This window comes from Ambystoma mexicanum, chromosome 4q, assembly GCF_040938575.1.
Source record: "Ambystoma mexicanum isolate Mex_15411 chromosome 4q, UKY_AmexF1_1, whole genome shotgun sequence".
In the NCBI taxonomy this organism is placed as follows: Eukaryota; Metazoa; Chordata; class Amphibia; order Caudata; family Ambystomatidae; genus Ambystoma; species Ambystoma mexicanum.
Genome location: NC_090928.1, coordinates 1271787440 through 1271810840, shown reverse-complemented (window position 1 = coordinate 1271810840; position 23401 = coordinate 1271787440). Strand labels below are relative to the sequence as shown.

The 23401-nt window shown below is 47.0% G+C and overlaps 1 protein-coding gene across 3 annotated transcripts in view; it reads right to left on the bottom strand.

Annotated features, from left to right (window-relative positions):
• Positions 1 to 23401, bottom strand: part of LOC138468363 (cullin-9-like) — a 1322368-nt gene that overhangs the window by 647125 nt on the left and 651842 nt on the right. For all 3 annotated transcript variants that reach the window (XM_069608895.1, XM_069608893.1, XM_069608894.1), the window contains one exon: positions 15435 to 15606. In XM_069608895.1, the coding sequence (XP_069464996.1) occupies positions 15435 to 15606 (172 nt within the window). The remainder of the gene's footprint in view (positions 1 to 15434; positions 15607 to 23401) is intronic.

The following is a 23401-nucleotide window of genomic DNA, read 5'->3' as shown; positions in this document are numbered from 1 at the left end:
CCCTCCCCGTGACTGGAAGAGTGCTTCCCCGGTGTCTTCACCTTTTCGGAGCTCTTCGACGTCTGGCGTCAAGATTCAGGGGTGGTGTCCCTTTCCTTAGCGAGTGGAGGTCGGGGCACCGGAGCAGCGGTCCCGGGGTCTGCTGACGCCAACTCCTGGAGTGCGGCCTGGGGATGGAGGTCGTCTTTGTCTCCCGACGATCGAACCTCCGTTACTTTAGGGAGCGAGGCACTCTTGGCAACAGTGGATGGTTGCCTGGTGTCATGCGGCAATCTTGATCGAGAACACCCAGAGGACACCGATTCGGTGGACTGTTCTCTGCGTGCCTCTTTCCAAGAACTCGACACGCAAGCCGAATTTTGGTTGGACCTCGAGTGCTTAGTGGATGTGTCGTGGGTAGCGCTTGTGTCGCCGGGGTGTTCCCCATAGCTGCCCTACCGGACAACCTTCCAAGCTCGGGGACTTGCGCTTGGCTGTCTCGACGCCACGTTGCCCTCGCCGTCCGATAGGATGCTGTCGCTGCCATCACTGAAGGCGCCCTCCGCTTCCATGGCCTCTCGTTGCCTGGTGTGGTGGGCCCAACGTTTAATCGAACCGACTACACGCTCTACAATTTGCCTCGGGGTGGTCCCTTGGCAAGCAGAGGTTACAGGTAGCGTGTGTCAACCCAAGGGTACTTGCGGTTGCATTTAGGGCAAAATTGGAAAGGGGTACCCTCCATACGCACCCTGTGGCAACGCGATAGTGTGTGTAGGAATATATAAGAACTGTATCATATATATATATAGATAGAAATATAGGGTGTTGAGCATGTACCACCCCCCACTCTCCCTACTTGTAGGGGCCGAGGCCAGAGGCCTTCCAAGGCTCAAGTCCGTCGTGCAGCTCTCAACGGTTGTTTTCTTCTCCGGTCGGCGTCGAGTGTCGAACTTCGGTGACTCGACGTTGGGATGTAGAAAACAGGGAAATATGTATTTTTGCAAAATTATGGCTAAGGCCAGGGAACTCCGCGGGATACTTCCGACCAGTATGGCGGAAAAAAACAATTTGAGGGTTCTAGACGCGTGAGGGATCATGGGTACAGTGGATGTCACACTAGGGATAGTATTACTGGCACGCCCTGTGTCGACGCCCATTTTCGAGTTTCGAAAAACAAACTGTAATACTCCGTAGCTTCCACTAGATGTCGGCCTATGCACAGCATGTGATCTAAGCAGATTCCACAAGCCTCAGAATTATATTTAGTTGAATTATAGGTAATGGAGATGGCACTAAAACTACACACGCCACCTTCTTTGTGGCTCACAATTAAACTTCTTTTTAGATAGTTGGTTTGGAAATCACAAATCACAATACTTTATACAGATTTCAATTCAAAGAATAATCAACACTGGTCAATGAACAAAATCAATTTATATATGCAGTGCAATTTTGATTTTCCTGCCAACTTAAAAAGGCTAGCAGTTTGGTTTACAATGGTGGATACAGGAGTTCTCACTTTTGCAAGCACTCCTCCGCTAGCCCCAAAAATCCAAGCATCAATTACATGCAGCACCCTTCTATTCATAATCCAGATCTAGGGAGGGAGGACAGTTCAGAAATTTGTTTAGTTTAGGGACGGTAAAATGGGGATGATTTGGGAATTTTGGATTTTCACACCCCCCTCCACTTAAAGGCCTGTGTGGGGGAAGTTGGAAGATTAGGGATTTGTTTTAGTTTAGAGACAAGGACACCCCTCTTCCTTAATGAAGTCGGTGCCAACAGGAAAAATAGGATTACCCAATTACATTTCAGGCTAAAGTTTTCAGCATTCACTGGGAATGAGCTTTAACAAAAATTACCCCTCAGTGATTTGCTAAAGGGGAATTAAATTTATATTCAGTCAAATAGGCTATGGATCTACACAGTTTGCCCCCCACCCACTAATGGGAAAGAACCCACCAATGAAAGGGAATGGGTTAGTTAAATAGATCCCCTGCTGATCTTTTGTTGGACAATCTACTTACTTTTGGAAATCCATGGGCTTGGCACTCAGACTGAGCAGCTTTGCTTGTAGGGGAAAAACAAGATTCTAGCCAGCACTTCAGTCAATAGGATCCCATAGCACTTCTCTCTCTCTGGCACCAGTGAAGAACCACAGCCACTGCTTTTCTAGTCTCCCCGTAGTCTAGTCTGGTAATATTTTTGCAGCTCTTTCTGTTGGTAATTTGTAGCAGCTCTCCTCTTCTCTCATAGTGTATCCACTTTACATAACATCAGGATTTCAATATTGGACTATGCCCTGCAAGAATTCTTGCACCTTTGATTGGTCCTTTAAATTGCTCTCCAATCCCCAAGCCCATCCCCTGTCTAAAGATTGGTTCTGGAGTCTAGAACAGAAATATTTCAACTCTGAAATTCACTCTTTTTTGTGGCCACTTTAGCCAGCAAGTAGCTAAATGGCAAAACCTCATAATTCACTAGTAAGTGCGATAAAATATACTAGCAGTACCACCCTGAGTTCCCCGGGTTTGTAGCTGACATGCACGTAGGGGTCTGCTATAGCCTTGTGTATGTTTTATTGTGTCATAACTTAGTATTTTTGAAAATTCATATAATCGTCAATTGGTGAAATTTAATTATCAGACGGTGTAACATCTCAGCCCACCAACTGTTATGGGGCTGGAGCCAACCCCGAACATACAAACAAGCACACACATCGCTTCACCTAATCATGGGTAATTTAATAAAACGACAGCCGGGTTTGTACTATGTTGCATGGGTGTGAGGTGATTTTCTTGCCGTTTATACAAAAAAAATAATAGTTATGAACATGCAATTTACTCTCCAAATGCCTAATTTTACTCCCCCAACACCTCGCAATTCTTAAATTCGGGACATTTTCACAGCAGCCGGAAGCACATTTTAGCTTGCTATTCCATTTCCATAAGTCGCATGTGAATACATTTTATTTCAACAAAATCACCTTGAAATTATATTTAAAATGACACAAATGGATGCAGTGCGGCTTGTGGTTGCTGAGAAAATTCATCAGTTATGATAGTCCATTTAAAATAATGGGAAATCTTCATATGTATGCAAATCTTACCTCTCTTGGACTGGTTTTAAGGCCAGGATGAATGCCATTAGCCGCATTGTTGTTTGAAGTAGGTAGGCTGCAGGTCGTAAATAGTCGAGATGCACCGACTACCCATGCCAACATCTGGCATTCTGTCCTGTTATCTGAAGTTGACCACCCTTTCGATATGAAAACCTATTTTCTTGTAATTCTCAGTTCAGCTTCCCTTGATTGGAGCCCCTGTTTACACAGCTCCTCCCTACATTTCAGTCATGGACTGGCTAGGCCATTTGCCATGCAAAGAAATGGGAGGATAATTCAGGGGCAATGTGTTCGCCTTGGAAGCAAGGCGACACGGAGCACAAAGGTTTATATCCTCGGGTCCGCGCTTAGAAACCTCAGGGTATTAGGCCTGTTATAAATAACCAATCATTTCATATCATGAGCCTTCACAGACTGGCAATAGGGGAGGTCTGTTTTGAACACCATTAAGGGAGGGCCACACTTTATTTCAGTTGTAAATAGCTACGATACAAGAGCTTCAAAGGAATCCCTCTCCAGATCCAGAGGAAAACAAGGCTTGCATTGTGGGAAGTCATTTGCGAATTCTGCCCATAGACCCACGGATTGTCATTGGCTGAAATGTACTTGCATGCTGCATTTATGCTTTTGCATCAGTAGATTTCTTCTTTCTTTTCACACAGCATTGTTTTTTAAATATGACAGCTGAAGGTACAGGGCAGTTTATTTCAGTCTTTCAGAAAATATATTTTTAATTATCTGGTGTTCGTTTTTATGCTGAAAAGTGGGTCCGCGTCATCATAGTACACCACCTTTTGATGGGTGGAAGTTTCGGTGAAAATGGTGCATTTACCTCTCAGCCAGCTATGTGATGCGCCTTTCAAAACTGCACTTTGATTACATTTTATTTTTAGCTGGCCCCCTTCCGTTTTGTTTGTTTGGGCCTTTGATTAAACCCCACAAGTAATCTGTTGGTACCAATCCCAAAAGCTTTCCCTAATCTCGTTGGAGATCCCTGATCATAATTGAGTACATCCCTTATTTTGATCAATCCACGTTACCCAGTATATTTGCCTTTCTTCTTTTGCTGTCACTTTTCTTTCAGACAGCTCCTACCCCTACAGTTCCCGTTACCACCTGTTTCCATAAAGATCAGCCTGGTATGTACCCTGTCTTGGATCTATGCAGTTTCTCCGCTGGCCAATTTCATCAAAGCCTGGTTACCCTGGTGAGATTTCAGCGCTGCGGGGAAACATCTTTCCCTTTCAAGGGCCCATTCCACTGCCATTCCCAATGCGCGGACACCCACGCAAACCCAGTTCTCTCACCCTAGGTACAGTCGGTTGCTCAGTGGTTGACCCCCTCCCATCCCCACCCCACTCCCGACATACACACACACACACACGTACCCCATACACACACATATATATATATATATACACACCTACCCCTACACAAACGGCCTCCTAACCTGACAGCGCTGCCGCCAAGATCAGCCCACTTACTCCATGCGCAGTAAACGCATGCGCAGTTCCCCGAGAGGCCGTTTCGCGACAAAAGCAGCCTTTTGGGCAAATTGCTCCAAGAAAAATGGGAGTATCGACCGGTCCCTGTTAAATGCTAAGTATTGCCTCCCGAACTACTTCGAAACTACAGTGTGGACTCTGACACACATATATATGCATTTATTGCCCTCTTTGCCCGTGATACAGCGTCACCGAGAGACCGTGCAGCTGTATGGCTAGCAGTGTGACAGAGCCCTTGTAGATGTGGAGATGTATAGCTGCCAGTGTCACCGAGAGTCCTTGAAGATGTATAGCTGGCAGTGTCACAGAGTTCTTGTGGCTGTATAGCTAGCAGTATCAGCGAGAGCCCTTGTAGATATAGAGCTGCCAGTGTCACCGAGAGCCCTTGTAGATGTATAGCTGGCAGTGTCACAGAGAGCCCCTGCAGATGTATAGCTGTCACAATCTCCTGTGGCTGTATAGCTGGCAGTGTCACGAGAGACCTTGTAGATGGATAGCTGGCAGTGTCAACGAGAGCCCTTGTAGGTGTATAGCCGACAGTGTCACAGAGAATCCTTGTAGATGTATAGCTGGCAGTGTCACAGAGAGCCCCTGCAGATGTATAGCCGACAGTGTCACACAGCCCCTGCAGATGTATAGCTGGCAGTGTCACAAAGCTCTTGTAGATGTACAGCTGGCAGTGTCACTGAAAGCCCATGCAGATATATTGCTAGCAGTATCACTGAGAGCCCTTGCGATGTAGAGCTCACAGCGTCATTGAGAGCCCTTGCAGATGCTGGCAGTGTCACAGAGATCTGTCTCTTCCACATTGTCATCATCCTACCGATCACTCCCATTATAGTACAAAATATCAGGATTAACAAACCATTAGGAAAGGACTCATTGAGTTTATAAATACCCTGGAAGGAAGCAGGTGCTCTCTCCAAATACAGAGCAAGTAAAGCATCTAAAAAAGGAAATCCTTTGGTTAAGCGTATGCCCTAAATTGGAGCTGCCTACTTACTGTGTTTGCATAATGGTGCTCTTCTTTCAACAAAATGGTTAACTGAAGTTACTGTTAGCCTAGAAAATCCCTTGTTTTTTTTCTGACTTTTTTTATTGTCCCGGTTTATTTCTTGTCAACCGTAAGGATTTTTGACAAGCTTCACTGAAGCCTGCAACACCTTTTTAACGTGCTCCTTTGCTAGCGTGGTTTATTATATATGTCATGCTCAGTCTCCCACAGCAAAGCTTGTGTCTGTGTCTCATAGCAGACCTGACAGGGACCACAGCTTTCTCCCACTACCATCCTCACACCATAGGCTGAAGCATCCTGACAGATATGGATTGCGATGTACAGGACAGCAGTCACAGAGGATTGCAGATGCGGCTCTGTCTAGAGTTTACAGAGGTAGAACAGCAACAACCAATTTGACAATTCCCAGTGGCCCATTCAAACACAGACAGACAAAATAAATTGGCAATGTTTCCAAACGGACAGCCTATGTGGGCATTTGGCTACTAAAACATCTAAAATGGTGTAGCTAAATACAAAACATATCCGACATCTGTCTACTACCGACACACATTTTGAGTGTGATAATGCACTCTGGAACAAAACGGGGTGCAGAACCAGCTCCCCTGCACTCGTAGTAAAATGGGCTATTAAGGGCATCACATCAAAAATACATTGCAACTGCAGGCTGACCTCAAGTAGAAGTCTCACTGGTAGAAAACAGTGTCTAAAAATCAAGAAAGCCAGCAAAATATTTAGGGAATGCACAGAAATTGTAAAAGGAACTCCAAAAATGAAAGCTTTCGGCAGAGTACATCTCATCTGGTGTGAACATCCAGACAGCATCAATGCAGAGTTCAAATGACACATTTTCAGAGTCCATTCTGCTATGTGGGGGCATTTCTGAGATGAGGAATCTGCAGGAAGAGCTATCCGTTAGAGAGGGAGTGTGCCCACAGATTGGACATGATGGGAATTGAGCGAGTCCAAAAAGAATGTTTGTTACTCACTCAGGAGAAGTGTTTCAGAAGCAGTTAATGGAGATTGCCAGAGCACTTTATCATAATTTTTGTTGGGGTCAAACGCAGATGCAGTTTGCACTGCAGACCAATGCTGCGTTTGCTAGTAGGAAGCCTGCCCTCCCCTTTATGGTGATATACAAAGCGTGTGTATAATTGTTAAGGCTGTGTCTGCAATGTGTGAACAGGGCCCTTCAGGATGTCCATCACTCAGAGGAGACTTAGGAGGATATGGCAGAATTATATAATGGCACAACACACTTGAATTGATTGACAGTTTGAAAAAAGCTTGAGATATACTTCGGAGTTCAAACAAAAGTACATCTAAATATAAATACAAAGCAAGGTGGCTCTGTTCCAAAATGAGAGGAGGTATCCAGCTCCCAAATGACACTCGCCAGACAAGAAAGATTCTCATCAGAGCAAAGCGGAACAGACAATATAAGGTTGAGGTGTGAAAAGTTAGATTATTAATGGTAAAGAGAGTGAGAGGAGAAGTCTTCTGTACATGATATGGTGGGGAGACACTCACTTAAAAACTGTATTTCTCCTTGTTCGGCAAGATTGGGTGCAGTATACTTTGGAAGACTACAGCAACCTTGACCTCCTGGCAATAGGAACCCAACCTTTGGTAATGTCTGTACTACACAGGTTGGTAGTGTGGCTGAACAGCCAGGCTTATTCTCAAGAGGGGTCAATGTGAGCAGTAGGGCTGTAACACAGAGTTTCACAGTGACAGTTATTCAAATAAACATGTATACCCTAGGTTTCTTGATTAAACAATTATTAATGTATTTAAGTCAGTTATATAAGCCTTCTTCAGAAAGGAGCAAGATATGTAATAATTATAATACACTTCAAAACACACTCTGTTTCTCTAAATCAGATGATACCCATTAGCGATGGCACAGACACTTCCTAAACCCTCAGGTGACTTAAATAGCTAGGACACTGTGGACATTGATTTATCACTGGTACGTTTAGAGCAATACTGAGTTTGGGTGCAAAGAGTTAGATGGGAATAAAACAAAGGTTAACAAATAATTCATAAACTGGTAAGTACTTTTAAAACCCTCCAATGCAAAGTAAATTAACCCTTTCCTGGGGAAAAGGCAAAAGCACAAAGTCAGAGGTAGAAGAGTCTCTCAGGGAGCCAGGACAGTCAATGTTAGTTGAACAAAGTCTAGGGGAGCTGAAGATCTTCTTGGCAGGTAAGTAAAAGTCTTACACAATGTTTTTAGAAAAGTTTGTAGAAATAAGATTCACTTGAAGGACCACAAGCTGGGAGGCTTGTGAGGGGCAAAGATGCCAGCAACTCTGCAAGGTTAACCAAGACATGTCGCAACTGAGAACAAGTAAGGCTACACCACAAGAGGCAAGTTTCTCTCAGACTTTAGAGTAACTTTGGTTAGAAGAAACGGTTACAGCTGGCTTCTGTTCCTGTACAGCTCTGCAGATACTTTTGTTCCTGGGCCTCAGTCGTGGGGACAAGAGGGAGGACGTCTGGGGACTCCTGCACTGCAATGGGAAGGTCAGCAGCAGCAATGGGCAAACTTCAATTCAGAGGCACTTCAGTGTTTCAGCTCCTCGCGTCTGACAGCAAATAGCAACACTGCAGTTCTCGGATACCACTTCAGACTTTCCTCGCATCTGGGGTCCAGCACTCTGTTGAGGTGGCTCAGGCTTGGTCAGTCCTGCTTCAGGGAAGTCCGGAGGATCTTCCTAGCGCTCAGGTCTGACTTAAAAGCGATCCACTCGATTTGGTGTTCCTCTCCCTGGCACTTCGGTTCCAGCAGCAGCGGCGGCAGGAGTACAGCCAGCTCCGTGAGAATGTCCAGACGAGTTCACTTTGGAGTTGATTGGTCCCACCAACTCAAGGGGAGAAGTCGTCCTTGAAGGGATTCTCGAGTGGAAACGAATTCGGAGCTTCAGCACAGCAGCAGGGCTTCACCAGGCAAAACAACGGTCCAGGAGTTGCAGCAGGCATCTCTTCCAAGTTCTTCAGATCCCTTTGTTCAGTGGTCGACTCTGCCTTCCAAGCCAAACGCCTTGCCTTTTATGCAGGTTTCTCCCATTCATTCCAGCCTAGCTGTCAATCACACAGCAGGGTGGCTGTCCTTGCCGGACAGCTAGCAGGCCAATCACCTTTGGGTGCATTCCTGTAACTAAGGGGATTAAGTACAGGGACTTTTGGGCATCTCCCTCACTTCGTGCCCCTGCCAGACATACTGGAGCCAGAGGCAGGCTTCACTTGTGAATCCCGCCAAAGACAAAACGATCAAAGGGACCAAACCTGGTTTGGCGCGCAGAGTAAATCTCAAGCAGGACCTTTCCAGCAAGAAATGGCGAAAAAACAAGACCAGGGCCATTTTCACAAAATGGGCACCCTTAGGTGCCTTACTGTAGCTGCGAAAGTAGCCCGCGGTAAAAACATACTATGGTAGTAAAACGTAAACCACTGCCAACAGCCATTAATTGTAGAAAGGGTAACATAAAATTGTTACATGAGAAAATAGACTAAGTAACCCCTCCAGCACCCTATTGTAAGATAGTGTGTGCTGGGTCTAGAAAGTTACAAAATGTAAGTAAAGTCAATTTCACTTCACTGCTCTTGGAAACAGTTCCACCAAGAGAAGATTTTTAAAGCTTGGGGAAATCTACGAGACTTCCCTGTGTCAATCAACTGAGGGTGCTTTGTGTCAATGCAAAGATGATGCCTATGCAAAGATGTCTATCAGACTTCAAAGTAAAAAAAAAAAGTCCAAATCACAGAAAAATACATTAGAGAGTGGGAAAAAGGTTCTCGCTCTGACAAGGTTAGAAATTAAAAGTCCTAAAGTCCAGCAAAAGAGCTGGGGGTCTCTAAGGTAGAAGGGAATTAGTACATTTCTGAGAATTCTCCCTAACACTCCTCTAAACAAATCACTGTCCTGTGGGTCATACTGCCCCCATCCAATGACAGTCCTCTACCTAAGTCCCTCTTCTGGCAGCCATCTTCAGATTTGGTAAGCACGTAAAGTGGCAGTATGACCAAAGAGCCGCAGAGGGGTCGGAGGGAGGGTTCGCATGTGAATCCATGCCAGACCCATGCTGAAGAACAATAGTTACAGTTAAGTAACTTGTTCCTTCTCCAGCATGGGGTCTGGCATGGATTCACATGCTCAAGAATAACAAATAGATAGCAGTACAACATCACACAACCACAGGAGGTGGCATAGCTCAACAGAAGCAATTCACTCTTACCTCTGGAACAGACTCGCCTCAAGAGAACAGGTTGCGTAGCACTGCATGGCTGACTATGAACTACTCCCTGCAACCCCTGTCGATGCAGGGGAACTTTGTGAAGGTGTACGTGGACCTCCATGTAGCAGCTCTGCAGATGTCCAGCAGGGGCACACCAGACAAGAATGCCGTAGTCACCGCGATCGCTCTGGTGTAGTGGGCTCTTGGCAGTCTGTTTGCCAACCAATGACAGTGCGTGATGCAGCCGGAGAGCCACCTTGAGATGGAAGCCTTGGAGAAGGCCTTCCCATGGTTCACAGGACCAAAGTTCACGAACAGTGGTGAAGTCTTAGGAAAACTGTGTGTGTGTCACGAATAACATCCAGCGAGTGCAAAGCCCTTTCAACCGGTGACGAAGGCTTCAGGAAAAAAAACGGGTAACATCAAACGGCTAGTTTAGGTGGAACTCCTACTGACCTTTCGGCGTGAAAGAGGGGTGCGTCCGCAGCACCCCCCCTCGAATCGTGGAACGTCAGGTATGGTTGCTTGCAGGATAGGGCCTGGATCTCACCTACCCTTCTGGCTGAGGTGATGGCCACCATGAAAGCCGTTTTCAACAAGATGAACTTACGAGGGGCCTGATGTATAGGCTCGAAGGGTGCGCCCATGAGCCTTGTCAGAATCACGTTCAGTTCCTACGCTGGGGCAGGAGCTTTCACCAGCGGGAAAGATAGAAAAAGTCCTTTGAGGAACTCATTGACTAGTCAGTGAGACCAAAGTGAAGATCTTCCTGGAGGCCTGATGTAGCGGGAGATAGCCGCCAGATGCACCTTGATGGAGGCTTGCGCTAGTCCGGCCTTGGCCAAGAATAGCAAGTATGGAAGAACCTGTAGCGCAGTGACCCTCAAGAGGGGTAATCTTCTGAGACCGGCACCACGTAGCGATAAGCTTCACTTGTGACCGTAGCACTTCAAAGTCGACAACGCCCTGGTCCTGCAGTCCTCAGCTAACTCATATCTGCCAAACTCTAGGGCTGCAGGAGCCAAGCCATCAGGTTCAGCGATCCTCGGTCGTGATGAAGGATTGCCCGCCTCCTCTAGTAAGAAGATCCAGCACCACAGGCAGCTTGACTGGAGACGACGCTGACAGACTGAGAAGGTCCGGATACCAAATCTGCCTCGGCCACACCGGGGCGATGAGCATCATCTAGCACCGACACAGTCTGAGTGCGTGGAAGACTCGTAGCAGGAGAAGGAGAATGAATGGGAGCGGGGCGACGCGTACAGGAACAGCCATTCCCACAGTAAGGAGACCGCATCCCCAGGTCTCCTCGGCTGGTGGAACCTGCTGAAAAACTTTTGGCACTTGGAGTTCAGAAGATCTATCTGGGGCCTACCCCACTGGACTAACAGGCAGTTCACCTGATCTTGACAAAGTTCCAATTCGTGGCAGGAGCGCAGTTCCCTGCTGAGGAAGTCTGTGATGGTGTTCTTGACTCCGGCCAGGTGGATAGGGACTAGGAACATTCCCTTTCCGACAGCCCAGCGCCACAAGTCCTGCGCTTCTTGGAGAGCGCAGGGGATTGAGTGCCCCCTGCTTCCTGATGTGAAATATGGTGGTGGTGTTGTCGGTGAAGATCCTCACCACCATGCCTTTCAGAGACGGGAGGAACGACTTGAGGGCCCAGGAAACTGCCCGTAGCTCGAGGATGTTTATGTGAACATTCTTCTACTCCGGCAGCCACAGGCGTGCAGACGTCGGTGTGCGCTGCCCATCCCTCTAGGGAGGCGTCTGTGGTGACCGTCTCCTAGTATGGCAAGCTCTGAAATTGTATGCCTTGGGCGATGTTGGAGCGAACACCCCACCATACTATAGCCCGACGGAACTCGTAATTGAGAGATAGCTTGTACGTGAAGCTTGCGGACACCTGTATCCTGCGGGCGTCCAGAATTGCTGGTGGGGGTCGCATCTGCAACCTGCAGAGCAGGACGAGGTAGTAGACAGCCGCTGCACCTTGCCTAGAATGGCTGCTATCCTCTCCTCCGAGGATGACACCAAGCAAAACACTGTATTGACTCTGGCACCTAGGAAAAGCTCGTTCTGTGATGGCGTTAAGCAGGACTTTGGATAGTTGACAGAGAAACCCAGATCTGTTAGTAGCCAGACGGCTGCCTCCATGTGTCCTCCTTCAAGCTCCCGCGAGCAGGCGTGAATCAGCCAGGTACGGGTATATATGTATACCCTGTAGGCGTAGATAGGCCACCACTGGTACTAGGCATTTCGTGAACACTCTGGGGGGCTAACAAGCCAAATGGTAGGGCTTTGAACTGGTAGTGCTGTCCCTGCAAGCATTCTCTTTCCAGTTGGCCGAGCACGTGTTGCACCATGACCATCCCGAATTTCTGGGACTTGAGGTATTTGTTCAGACGTCCTAGGTCTAGGATGACCCTCGTACCCCCCCACCCCAGTCTTCTTTCTGACCAGAAAGTATCTGGAATAGACTATGGAGCCCCAGAGTCACTGGGGAACTAGCTCTATCGCCCCTTTTCGCAGCATGGCCCGTACCCCTTCCAGGAGCTGAGGGATGAGCGCTCCTGACGGGCACCTGGAGGGATCCACGGACACCTGTGTTTAAACTCCAGGGTATGTCCTTGGGTGAGAGCGTTCAGCATCTGTGTGTGGTGATGTTTCTCCACTTGCTGACGAACCTCGTTAGCTAGCCTCCAAACGGGGTGCACGAGTGGGGTCCCGGCCAGTCCAGGCTTGCTTCGGCGGCACCATCCTACCCTGCGGGCGATGGCAACGCGGTCCTCCACTACCATAAGGCCTAGGAACAGCCTCTAAGCTTCCCGAGTTGTGGATCTAGAAGGCTGATGGTATGATGTGGAGAAACCTTTTCAAGACCTGCTCGACTTTCCCATGGAGGAGCGAAAAGAAGAGCAGTGCTGCTGGAGGGCGCCCAAGAAACGTGCCGTCTCTGTATCCGCTTTGATGGCCTGGAGGGACTCCGACTACCTTCCAAAATAGGTTACCTCCATCAAAACCCATGTCCAGCACCTTTGCTTGGACCTCTTGGCGGATATTTGTGGCCTTCATCCAGCTTTGGCGATGAAGGGAGACGCTGTTGCCCACTTGCCGGCACCCTGTGTTGGCAACGTCCAATTCCACCGTGATGGCGTTATCAGATGCTACCTCCCCTTCCTGGAGAAGAGAGATTGCCTCCAACTTCTTATCGTCGGGGAGGAACTCCAGAATAGGCCCCAGCTTGTACCACAACTCCCTATCGTACCTGGCTAGGATCATCAGTGCGTTGGTCTCCTTGGTAGTGGACGTTGCGGTGTAAATCACCTTCCTTTCCATGGTGTCCATCCTCTTCACCTCACTATCCGGAGGGACCTAAGAAAAGGAAGGGTTGGCCGACTGTTTCCTCGCGGCCGCCGATACCACTGAATATGGCGATTGCTGCGACCTCAGGCAGTTGGGTGCGGAGTCCGGTACTTGATATTTCTTCTCCAGCCTATGGGGTTTGGCTGGAACCGTGCAAGGGTTCTTCAGGAGGGCCAGGCCCTCTTCTCAAACGTCATCCAGAAGGGGTAGCACCATGAACGACTTTCTCTTGGCCTCAGGCTTCTTGAACCAGAGGCGCTCCTTCTTGGTTTCCTCGGGGGCTAGCCGGAATAGCTCGGAGGCTCTTGAGATCATGGAGTGGAATGATCCCCACCTCATCCGGTGGAGACACCCTATGTGGAGCATCCAAATGTGGGGAATTGTCCGCTGCGACGATATCCTTGTTGTTGCCCGTCGTAGCCATATCTGTCCCCATGTCTGCTGCGGGTGAGGGGGAGGTAACCGAGGTGGTGGCGGAGGTTGAAATGGGGGTGTCAGATGACTATACCTCTTCTTTGCTGGAGGCTGATCAGGGGCCTGGGGTACCCAGGTGCCGGAGCTGGAGGCATCCTCATCAGGATCTCTGACACCAAGGTGTGCAGGGTCGACAGAATATCCAAGGAAATGTCCCTCGGCTAAGAAGGTGAAATAGGAAAACTAGGCCATGCGCCGTCGTCGTCCTCCTCCTCTTCAACATCTTCGTGGACCGTGTGAAAGGACTCCTGGTCTTTGTCGTCTGTGGACGAGACTCCATGGCTCCATGACACCTCATTCCCCCAAGAGGAGGCTTGAGAACCGGGGCCTGAGCAGGTTTGCCCCCTTCTGATGTGCCAGTAGACTTTGCCAAAGTCAGTGCAGTGGTGTCACGCCTTGGGGGTAGGGACACCTTCTGAAATGTACCTTTGCAGGGTCAGTAGCAGTCTCCAACTCCATCACCGACAAAGTCTTAGCCTGTGCCCATTTAGCCTGCTGGGGCTGTTCGGCCTTCTCCTCCGTCCGCGGCTTCTCGGATTTCTCACGAAGTTTAGCCGCGGTAGATGACTTACTATTCGAGGAGGAGCTTGATTGCCGGCTGGCAACGGAGGCAGATGGAGATGTCAGAATGTGTCCTACCCACCTTGGGACCCGCTTGCACTGCAAACCCGGTGGACTCTTTGCGGTTCTTGGCCTTCTCTTGGGCACCCACGGATGAAGCGCTCTCAAAGGACTTAGAAGACTGCTCCTCAGACCGGCCGGTCCTGGGTGAGGCATGACCCTGCTTGGAGCACAGGCCAGAGGCCTTAGCGTAGAGCCACGTCGCCAGTCTTTTGTGCATGTCCCTTGTTGTCTTCACCAAGGCAAAGAGAACCTGAGGCAAATTTCACACTCCACCTCCTTGTGGTCCGAGTGTAGGCAATAGAGGCATTGTAGGTGCTTGTCCTCCACAAACAAGTTCCATAGCCCACATTTGGTGCAGGGCCTGAAGAGGGATCTTCCCCCTCCTTCTCCTCGGTCATGGTCGGAGGGCGCAAATTAGGCCCGATGGCCTTCTAGAATCTTTGCCCTTGAGGGACACTGAGATCAACTGAAACAAAAATAGAACTTTATTCCGTCTAAAAAACACAAAAAAGGAACAAATGGCTCAGAGAGCAAACTCAAGCACTCTCAACACTGAACCGTGCGGTAAAAATCTGAAGATGGCTGCCAGAGGAGGGGCTTAGGGAGAGGACTGTCATTGGATGGGGGCAATATGACCCAGAGTACAGTGACTGGTTTAGAGGAGAAATACAGTTTAAGTGAAAATGTTTTTTCTTTTACTGAGGATTCACAGCCTGACGATGGGGAATATTCATGAGCATGTGAATCCCATGCACGACCTCATGCTGGAGAAAAGAGGCTTTTCTAGAGGGACATTCATGTTTGTGCAACGTAAACCTACGGTTGCTCAATATGTCTGCAGACTATGAGAATTCAGAGACTATCAAAAGAAGTAATATCGGAGATGCATTTCCTGTGAATTTTACTTCCGCTTTTCTGTAATTCCCATATGACTAGGCTACTAGCAAGTCTGAACTCTTTATCTATAGGATCAAAAAGAATCCCCCTCCGACAGATCTTAACATCCAGGTAACAATGGTTTTCTCCATTCCCTTCTAGAAAACAATTCTCTTCCCTCCCAAAGCAAGCTAGGTGCATATCCTTGCCCTTCACCAATCACACGCACACACCTGATCACCACTCCCCGGTGCATATAGATGTTGATATAATGGGAACTGGTGGTACCGTTGGACTCCCAATAGGATTTTGGGTTTCGATCAGTCAACTTGTTGGCCCGATGGGGATTAGAAGAGACTTCCACCTTTTCCCAGCACTTGTCTTCTTTAACTTCAACGCTGGAGCCTAAAAGGAACCGAATGGATTAAGTAAAAATAAAACACACATCATGCTTAGGAAACTCACATTCTAAATTTACAGTACACACGCAGGGAGGATGGAATCACTGACATCAACACCAGCTTCCCTGCTTGAAGTTCACCAAAGCAAAGAAAAGCAAATCCATTAATGCAGTACATAACTAGAATTGAAACACAGGGATAAAGATAATGTAAGAATTAGATTCAAGGCAAAAGTATTTTCAGCAAAAAAAGTAAGGAGACAGAAAGTGATGCAAGTTGTAGGATCAATGGAAGCTATGACTTTAATCTCTCCAACTACATTTGTCTCTCCCTCTTGTACACAACTTCATTCTTCCCAGTCCTTTCACCTTCTGTCCTCTAGTCCAGCTCTACTGCCATGATGCCACTGTATATTGTGAAAGGGCTTGAGGGATGACATTCTCGAGGGCATGGGAGGGATACAGGGAACCATCCTGAACCAAGGTAGGCAGCCTTCCAAGGGGCATGCCAGAGCTGATCCTATCCTAGAGGCACATGAGGGAATTACCATCACAAGGTTAAATCAGACGGGGAAAACCTTGGATTAGATAGGCGCAAACGGTCAGGTGAAGAAAGGAACTAATACAAGGGGGAGGAACCTGAGAACCAGGAGGGGACGGGTTTAAAAGGTGAGTGAGTGGTGTTTGGGTGAAGTCAGGAAGTGTGATTCTGGCCTTAGAGACAAGGTGGAAAGTGAAGTAGAGTGCTCAGAAGTCTGTAGAGGTGTTGGTTACAAGTATAGGAAAAAAACTGAATGGAGAGCGTAGTACCAAGTGATGGACTAGAGTTTCTTTTTGCAGCTTTGCTTCCATAGAAAACTCTGAAACCTCCTAACCTTTTGCTATTTATTGAACCTTTCCCGATTTTTAGAGGCAAGTCAAGCTGTTTTGCTTTACTTACCTTGCCTATCTCATCTGTTTTGAGGGCAATGATCAGTCCAGTCCCTATGTGCACAGGATGACTCTAACCCACATTACAAATGCCATTGTTTGTTTTACACGGCACGCATTACCATACAGTAAAGTGTGGTAGAGATACTTTAAATCCCTTTCAGTTATGCTTACTTCCGTGATGTGTCCAAGATGGACTGGTGGAAGGGGATATTTTCTACTTTATTTTTTAATTAAACTTTTTTGCATGCTCTTTTGCATTTTACTACACAACACCTTTTGGAGCACCATATACTCCAAAATGGTTGAGCCACGTGTGGGGTGCATTGAAAAGGTTCCAAACTAAAGGTCCCTTTCCCCTGAAAAGCGAATATTTTAACACCAACCCCAAAAACAGCTAGGCATGTGTATTTGCAGTTTAAATGTGAAAATTGTACCACTGCTAACAGGAAGAATGTCAGGGAAAAAGACATGGTGCGTGTTGACAGAATGTATATTATATGTTTTGCATACAAAATACCAGTGGCATTTGAAAAGCCACTTTGTTTTCCATGGGAAAGGTTCTGTAGGCCAGAGGCAAACCCTCTTGCTGGCTGTTGGACACATGTCACAAGGAACTTCAACACTGCAAGACTCGAATCCTAGTGTTAACTTCAATAAAATGTGGCTTGCTCTGGAAGGTGTGGAAAGCCAAGTATTCTTTAGGCTGGCTCTCTCTGCGGGACCGTTTCGCCTGTCTGATGTATGACCACAATGTAGACAGTAGGTGTAAAGAGGGGAGCTGTGAAGACAATTCAATTAAGGGAACCTAAAACTCAAACAGGTAACCCACTTCAAAAGAGACTGATAAAGAAAAAACTCTGGTTACAGGTGAGCCCAGTGAGACCATATGGCCTAAAGGCAGGATAATTGCCATTTGTCCCACATGAAGATTCACCATTAATTTAAAAGGGCCATTATCATTTAGGCCTTTTTCCCTTTTTCTTCATTTATGTACCATTTCTTTAGGAAATTTCCAGGCAATTTTGGAGATATATATTTCATCCACCTACGACTCAGTGAACTGTAATGGCCATCTAAGATGTGTTTCTAGCTGATCTGAACATTTTCCAAATGTGAGCGTTGGTGAAAAGGTGTAGGCTAAAATTAGGAATAAGGGTAATTAATTACATATTCATAACTGTTATGCTGTTTACGGAAATGGTAGAAAATTGCCACATGGCTGTGCAACATGGAGCAGACCTGGCTGTTTTCTTATTTAATACCACAAAATTAGGTGAATCAGAAAATATGTATACTATGGCAGTTATTAGTAAAATTATGATGTTTTACCACATAACTAGTTTTTGCAGAAAATTTGAAATGAGACCAAACGGGGCTTGTAAATTAAGCTGCCATATGTCTGCTCCAGACCTCTAAACCAATCCTGACTGAGAGGCTGAATTTGGGAGGAGAGAGAAGGGTAACTGTCCAATCCTATTTGTGTGACATCTTGCAGGGTACGCCCCCAAGATTGTAAAATCGGTGGCGTCATCGCTGCTATGTAAGGGGGACTGTACTAGGAGGAAGGGACAGAGCTGCTGAAATTTAGCATCAAAAGAGTGCTGCCGCAACTTACAATTAGCTGCAAAGAAACACCAGAGGAGATTTCTAAGAGTGCATCTGGGTGGAGCGGTCTATTGCTAGGAAGGCTTAAACGCTGGCTGGGTCCTATGGTGGAGAGCGGGAGGCCATCCTTGAGAGTGGAGTGGCCAGAATCCTGCCCTATATTTCCAGATGGTCCTGACATGCAGCTTGCTGTCCTGAACTTTAAACAGAGGCTTTCTTGTAAAAAGTAAAGAGTTGTGATTTATGTTCTTTTCAACTCACTTTTGTGATATATTTATGTTGAGAAGTTTAGAATGTTGGATCGGGGATAAAGTGGCGTTTGACTTTTTTTGTGCACATTTCTATCACCCGACCTGGCTCTTGGCTCACTGTTAGCAGAGGGAGGTTTTGGGTGTCCAAGGGGCATGACATGTGTCTGAAGTAGGGCTGAATAAAATAATCTGTTAAACAGTTTGTTGCGTCACACATCGAGTGGGGAGGGAAGGAACATGTTGAGGGTGGCTCCTCAAACCGTTACACACGTGATTTTGCCTTGTCCATTGGTCATCTTGTAGTTTGGTCTTCCGGCTCTCACAGGGCTGTTTATGGCATATCTGATAAGTCTTTTCCTGGGCAAAACCTTGGCTTTCCTGGGCAAGGCAGTGGTTTGTGTTTGTGGCTGGATGAAGGGCCTGAGCATGTCTGGACCAAGTCCACATCCTGCTCAAAGTGCGTGTGTTGCTGGACAGACGGGATGGCCAGTGGCTGTTCATGATTTGAAAGACCCTGCCAGTTTGAATGGTTCAGATCCTTGCTAAAGGTGGGCTCGGGGGATTTCAGCTTGAATTTAGATACATGGAGGATTCCTGCAGCCATTCCTCAGATCGTCCGATTTTCTTTTTGCTGCTTTCTTCCCATGGGAACACCCCATGTTTTTCCTATTCACATAGTGGCAGGATATCTTGAAGTTAAGTAAAGCCCTCACCTTTACTTCCCTTGCTTTTTGGTCATTTTTATGGTGAAACTGATCAGTTGCGCAGATGTGGATAACACGGTTGTCTGGCCCACAAGGGAGCAACTAGGATGAGCGTCATCTGTTCTCTGTGCATCTTTTTCACTATCCTGCTCATTAAGGGAGTCGGTAGGAAAAGCATAAGCAAATTTCCCTGACCAGTTCATCCATAGGGCGTTCCTCTTGGAGTTTGGCTGGGGGAACCTGGACGCTAAGTCTGGGCATTGCTTGTTTTCTCCTATAGCGAACAAGTCCAGCGTGGGGTAACCCCACTGGGATAAGATGTGGTCTACTACACCTGGGTCTAGTTGCCACTCGTGTTCTTCTGCTAGGGGATCTCTGCTCAGAGAGTCTGCTAAAGTGTTGAGTACCCCTGGAACGTGTTGGGGTGATAGGAACATCCCCCGTTTGTTTGTTTTATTATTTATAATGCGCAAACATACCCTAGGTTAACAGCACGCAGCAGTTACATAAATGTGCGAAGCTTAGTTACACAGCATAAATATTTACATACAGGTATTAAATACAAAGGGTATATACAGATAGATCATAATTATAGACGGGTACAGGAATACATCTTACTTACAATAGCAGAATATACAGGTTTGATGAACATTCGCTTTCAATCACCACTACATTTGATGAGCATTCACTTTCAACCACAGGATAGTGTTGGTCCTAAAGTTTTGGTAGGGAAGGTCAGTTCTCAATGTGGGAGGTAGGGGGTTCCACAGTTTTGCTGCTTTCACCAGGAAGCTGTTGCCACAGATTGTAGAGCGATAGAAAGGCAGTCTTTATAGGCTATACTAGAGGGTCTCAGGGAGATCTGTCTATGGAATCTGTTGACCAGGTAAGAAGGCACAGCGTTAGTAAGGGATTTGTGGATGAGTGACAAGGCTTTTAGGTGGATTTTATCCTTGGTTGGGAGCCAGTTATTCTGTCTGTATACTCTCAGAGATGTGGTCTCATCTGGAGATGCCCAAAGTCGCTCTAGGGGCATTATTTTGTAGAGTTTGGATTTTTCTGATGGTAGCTTTAGTTGACCCAAGATAGAGGGCGTTGTAATAATCCAGGCGAGACAGAATGAGGGCTCTGGCCAGGGTGGTGCAACTAGTATCAGATAGAAATGGTTTAGCTGTGTGGATAAGTCTGTGTGGAGGACGCTAGAGAATTAACCTGTTTGGCAAATGAGAGTTTCGAGTCAAGGTAAAAGCCTAGCGTTTTTACCACATGTCCTACTTTGATGCTATTGCCGTCAATTGTAAATTAAGAGTTATCAGGTCCTAGTTTTTTTAGGCTGGAGGTAGTGCCCAGGATGATGAGTTCCGTTTTATCATCATTCAGGCATAGTCCATGCGTGGCCATCCATGCCTGGATGATGATGTACAGTCTGTTCACCAAGGCCAAATCCTTTTCATAATCCCCAGAAAGCAGGTGGAGGATCTGGGTATCATCTGCATAGTTAGTGTAGGTGACACCAAGATGATCCAGATGAGTGCCCATCTCCATATTTTCTGTGCCAGCTTGGACAGATTTGGAGAATGTGTGCCCCCTTGTTCGTTTATATAGAACATCGTAGTGGTGCAGTTTGTTAAGATTTAAATCTTCTGGTTCATCAGCTGCGCTTCGAATGCTTGAATAGCTTGCAATACTGCTAGTAGTTCCAACAGGTTGATGTGGTTCTGTGCCATGATGTGAGTCCACAGACCATGTGCTGTGTGGTGAAGGTAATCAGCTCCCCACCCGGAGAGTGATGTGTCTGTTGTAACGATCGCTTGCGGCTCCGGATCGTGGAAGGATTTTCCCTTTAACACATTTTCTTTTGTCCTACAGCATAGGTTTTGAACTAGTGTTGGCGAAATGACCACTAGATCGTCCCACTGACCACTTGCCTGAGACCACTGTTTCACCAACCACTCCTGCATTGGGCGCATGCGTAGACGTGTGGGACCAGATATATGCACAACGCCATCATGCCTAGTAACCCCATTGCTTTGCGTACGCTTATCTGGCGACCGGCTTAATACTGGGGTATTTGCTGAAGCATATTTTGAACTCTTTCCATGGATTGAAAGGCCAAGCCTGCTTTTGTGTCTAAGACAGCTCCTAGGAACTGTTTTGATGTGCTTGCTACAAGACTACTTTTTCTTGTTTATTGAGAAACCCAATTGCAATATAAGGTTTATGGTACTTTGCGTGTTTTGTCTGCAGAGATGGGGTGATTCCCCTGTGATCAGCCAGTCGTCCAGGTAGGGGTACACTGGGATTGACTCCCTGCGCAGGGGCACTGCCACCACCGCAAGTACCTTAGTGAATACCCTTGGAGCCGAAGCTATACCTTGAATTGGTAGTGCTGGTTTTCTATTTTGAAACGCAAGAAATTTCTGTGCGCTGCGAATATTGAAATATGAAAATAGGCATCTTTCATATCCAGTGTTGCCATGTAATCTCCCTGTTTTAGCAGGGGGATTACCTCTTGTAGCGTTATGATGCGGAATTTTTGTGGCTTTACATAAGTGTTTGCAGGGCATAAGTCTAACACTGGGCGCATAGTTAGATCTTTCTTTGGCACAAGGAAGAAGGTTGAATAACTACCCTTGTTTACCTCATTGGACGGCACAATTTCTATGTCGTCCTTGAGAAGCAACGCGTTGACTTCAAGAAGGATGAGCTGTACTTCCTTAGTCTTCCTTTGCCACAGGGGATAGTTCTATGGTTTTTGGAGGAGCTCCACACAACCTCCCGCTACTGTCGATAGCACCGACTTGTCTGTATTTATTCCCTCCCAAGCATGGGTGAAGTGTGAAATACGTCCCCCTACTGGGGAGGCCTGGGAAGGAACCTTTAGTGGGCCGTTACTCCTTGGGAGGTATTCCTCCACCTCTAGAAGTGGAGGACTTTCCCCAGCAGTGGGATCTGCACTGGCCTCTCTGGTATCTGTGAAACACCTGACCTTGGTTGTTATTCCAGGAAGAATTTTGACTTTGTACATAACCGGAGGGTCTTTGGGAATTTTGGCCACAAAAGTGGCGAAAATTGTTTCCACCTCTTTGGCCAGATGGTTTATTAGTTAGTTGGCCGAAGGATTTGAGGGTGTCGTATTCATCCTTGGCTGACTTAAGGGTGTCTTCTACCGCTCTGCTGAATAAGACTGTTGGTTCCACTGGCATGTTAAGTAACGTTGCCTGGGTCTCAAGCTTAAAGCAGGACTGGCAAAGCCAAGCATGGCGCTTGATTATGGTTCCTTCAGTGATAATTCAGCCTGCATTATCTGCTGCGTTAATGTTATTCTTGAGAATGCAGCTGCAAGTAGCTTTGCCTTCAGCTGCTACTAATGCAAGTTGAGACTTTAAAGGCTCGAAAGCAGAAGCTATTAGGGTAGTTATTTCATCCCATTTATGGCAGTCATAGCTTGCCACCATGTAGAGTTGGTGATTCTAGCTTGAAATGCTGTCAAAGTTGCTGCCTTCCTTCCCATGGTATGGAGCTTCTAGCTCTCCTTGTCTGTGGGAACCTCTGAAGAGGCTAGTGGTGTCCCTGCAATTTTACGGGTAGTTGTGTCACCACAAGCAAATCCGGCTTATGTTGGGCCCCTGATATAGAGGGGGTCAACAGCGTTGGGCGAAAAAGTTTCTCTACCCGCGGGTCCACTGCCCGTGTTTGATTTGGTGTCTCCAGTGAAGGTTAAATTCTTCTCTGGGCAGATTTTAAAATTGGGATGAATTGGGCGCAGCCTTCTTGTTTCCAAAAATATCCTCCACAAAGTCCTTGTCTTGCGGAGTCTCCTGTGTCTGGATATCAAAGTGCTCAGCTACTTTGATTAACATTTCGTTGTGGAGGGGCTGATTATCTACCGGAGATTCAGGCACTGGGGAATCTTGTTGAATTGGTGAGGCCATGCTATACACCTCTGCCTCTTCATCATCACCATCATAGTAATGGTCAGATTGCTGGTAGTCCTCATTATCAGCTACTGCACAAGAGCTTGAAGCCAGGGGCTGTGAGCTGGAAGCCAGAGTAGTAGGAGGTGTAACCTCAAAGTTTTCGAAAGCCTGAGGGTTTTGTTTCTCAAAACAATTGGCAAAAAAGGTCATTCTTGACATTATCCGATCTATGTGCTCCGCACTCGATAGGGCTCTACTGGGGATGACCAAGGGTACTGGGGGGTAGGGACTTGTACTAAGCTTGAAGGTGTGGATAGGCCCTTATTTTGTAAGGCTTCAGCCAAAGAACCCTCTTTTTGTGGGGCTGGTATAGCCTCTTTAGAATGG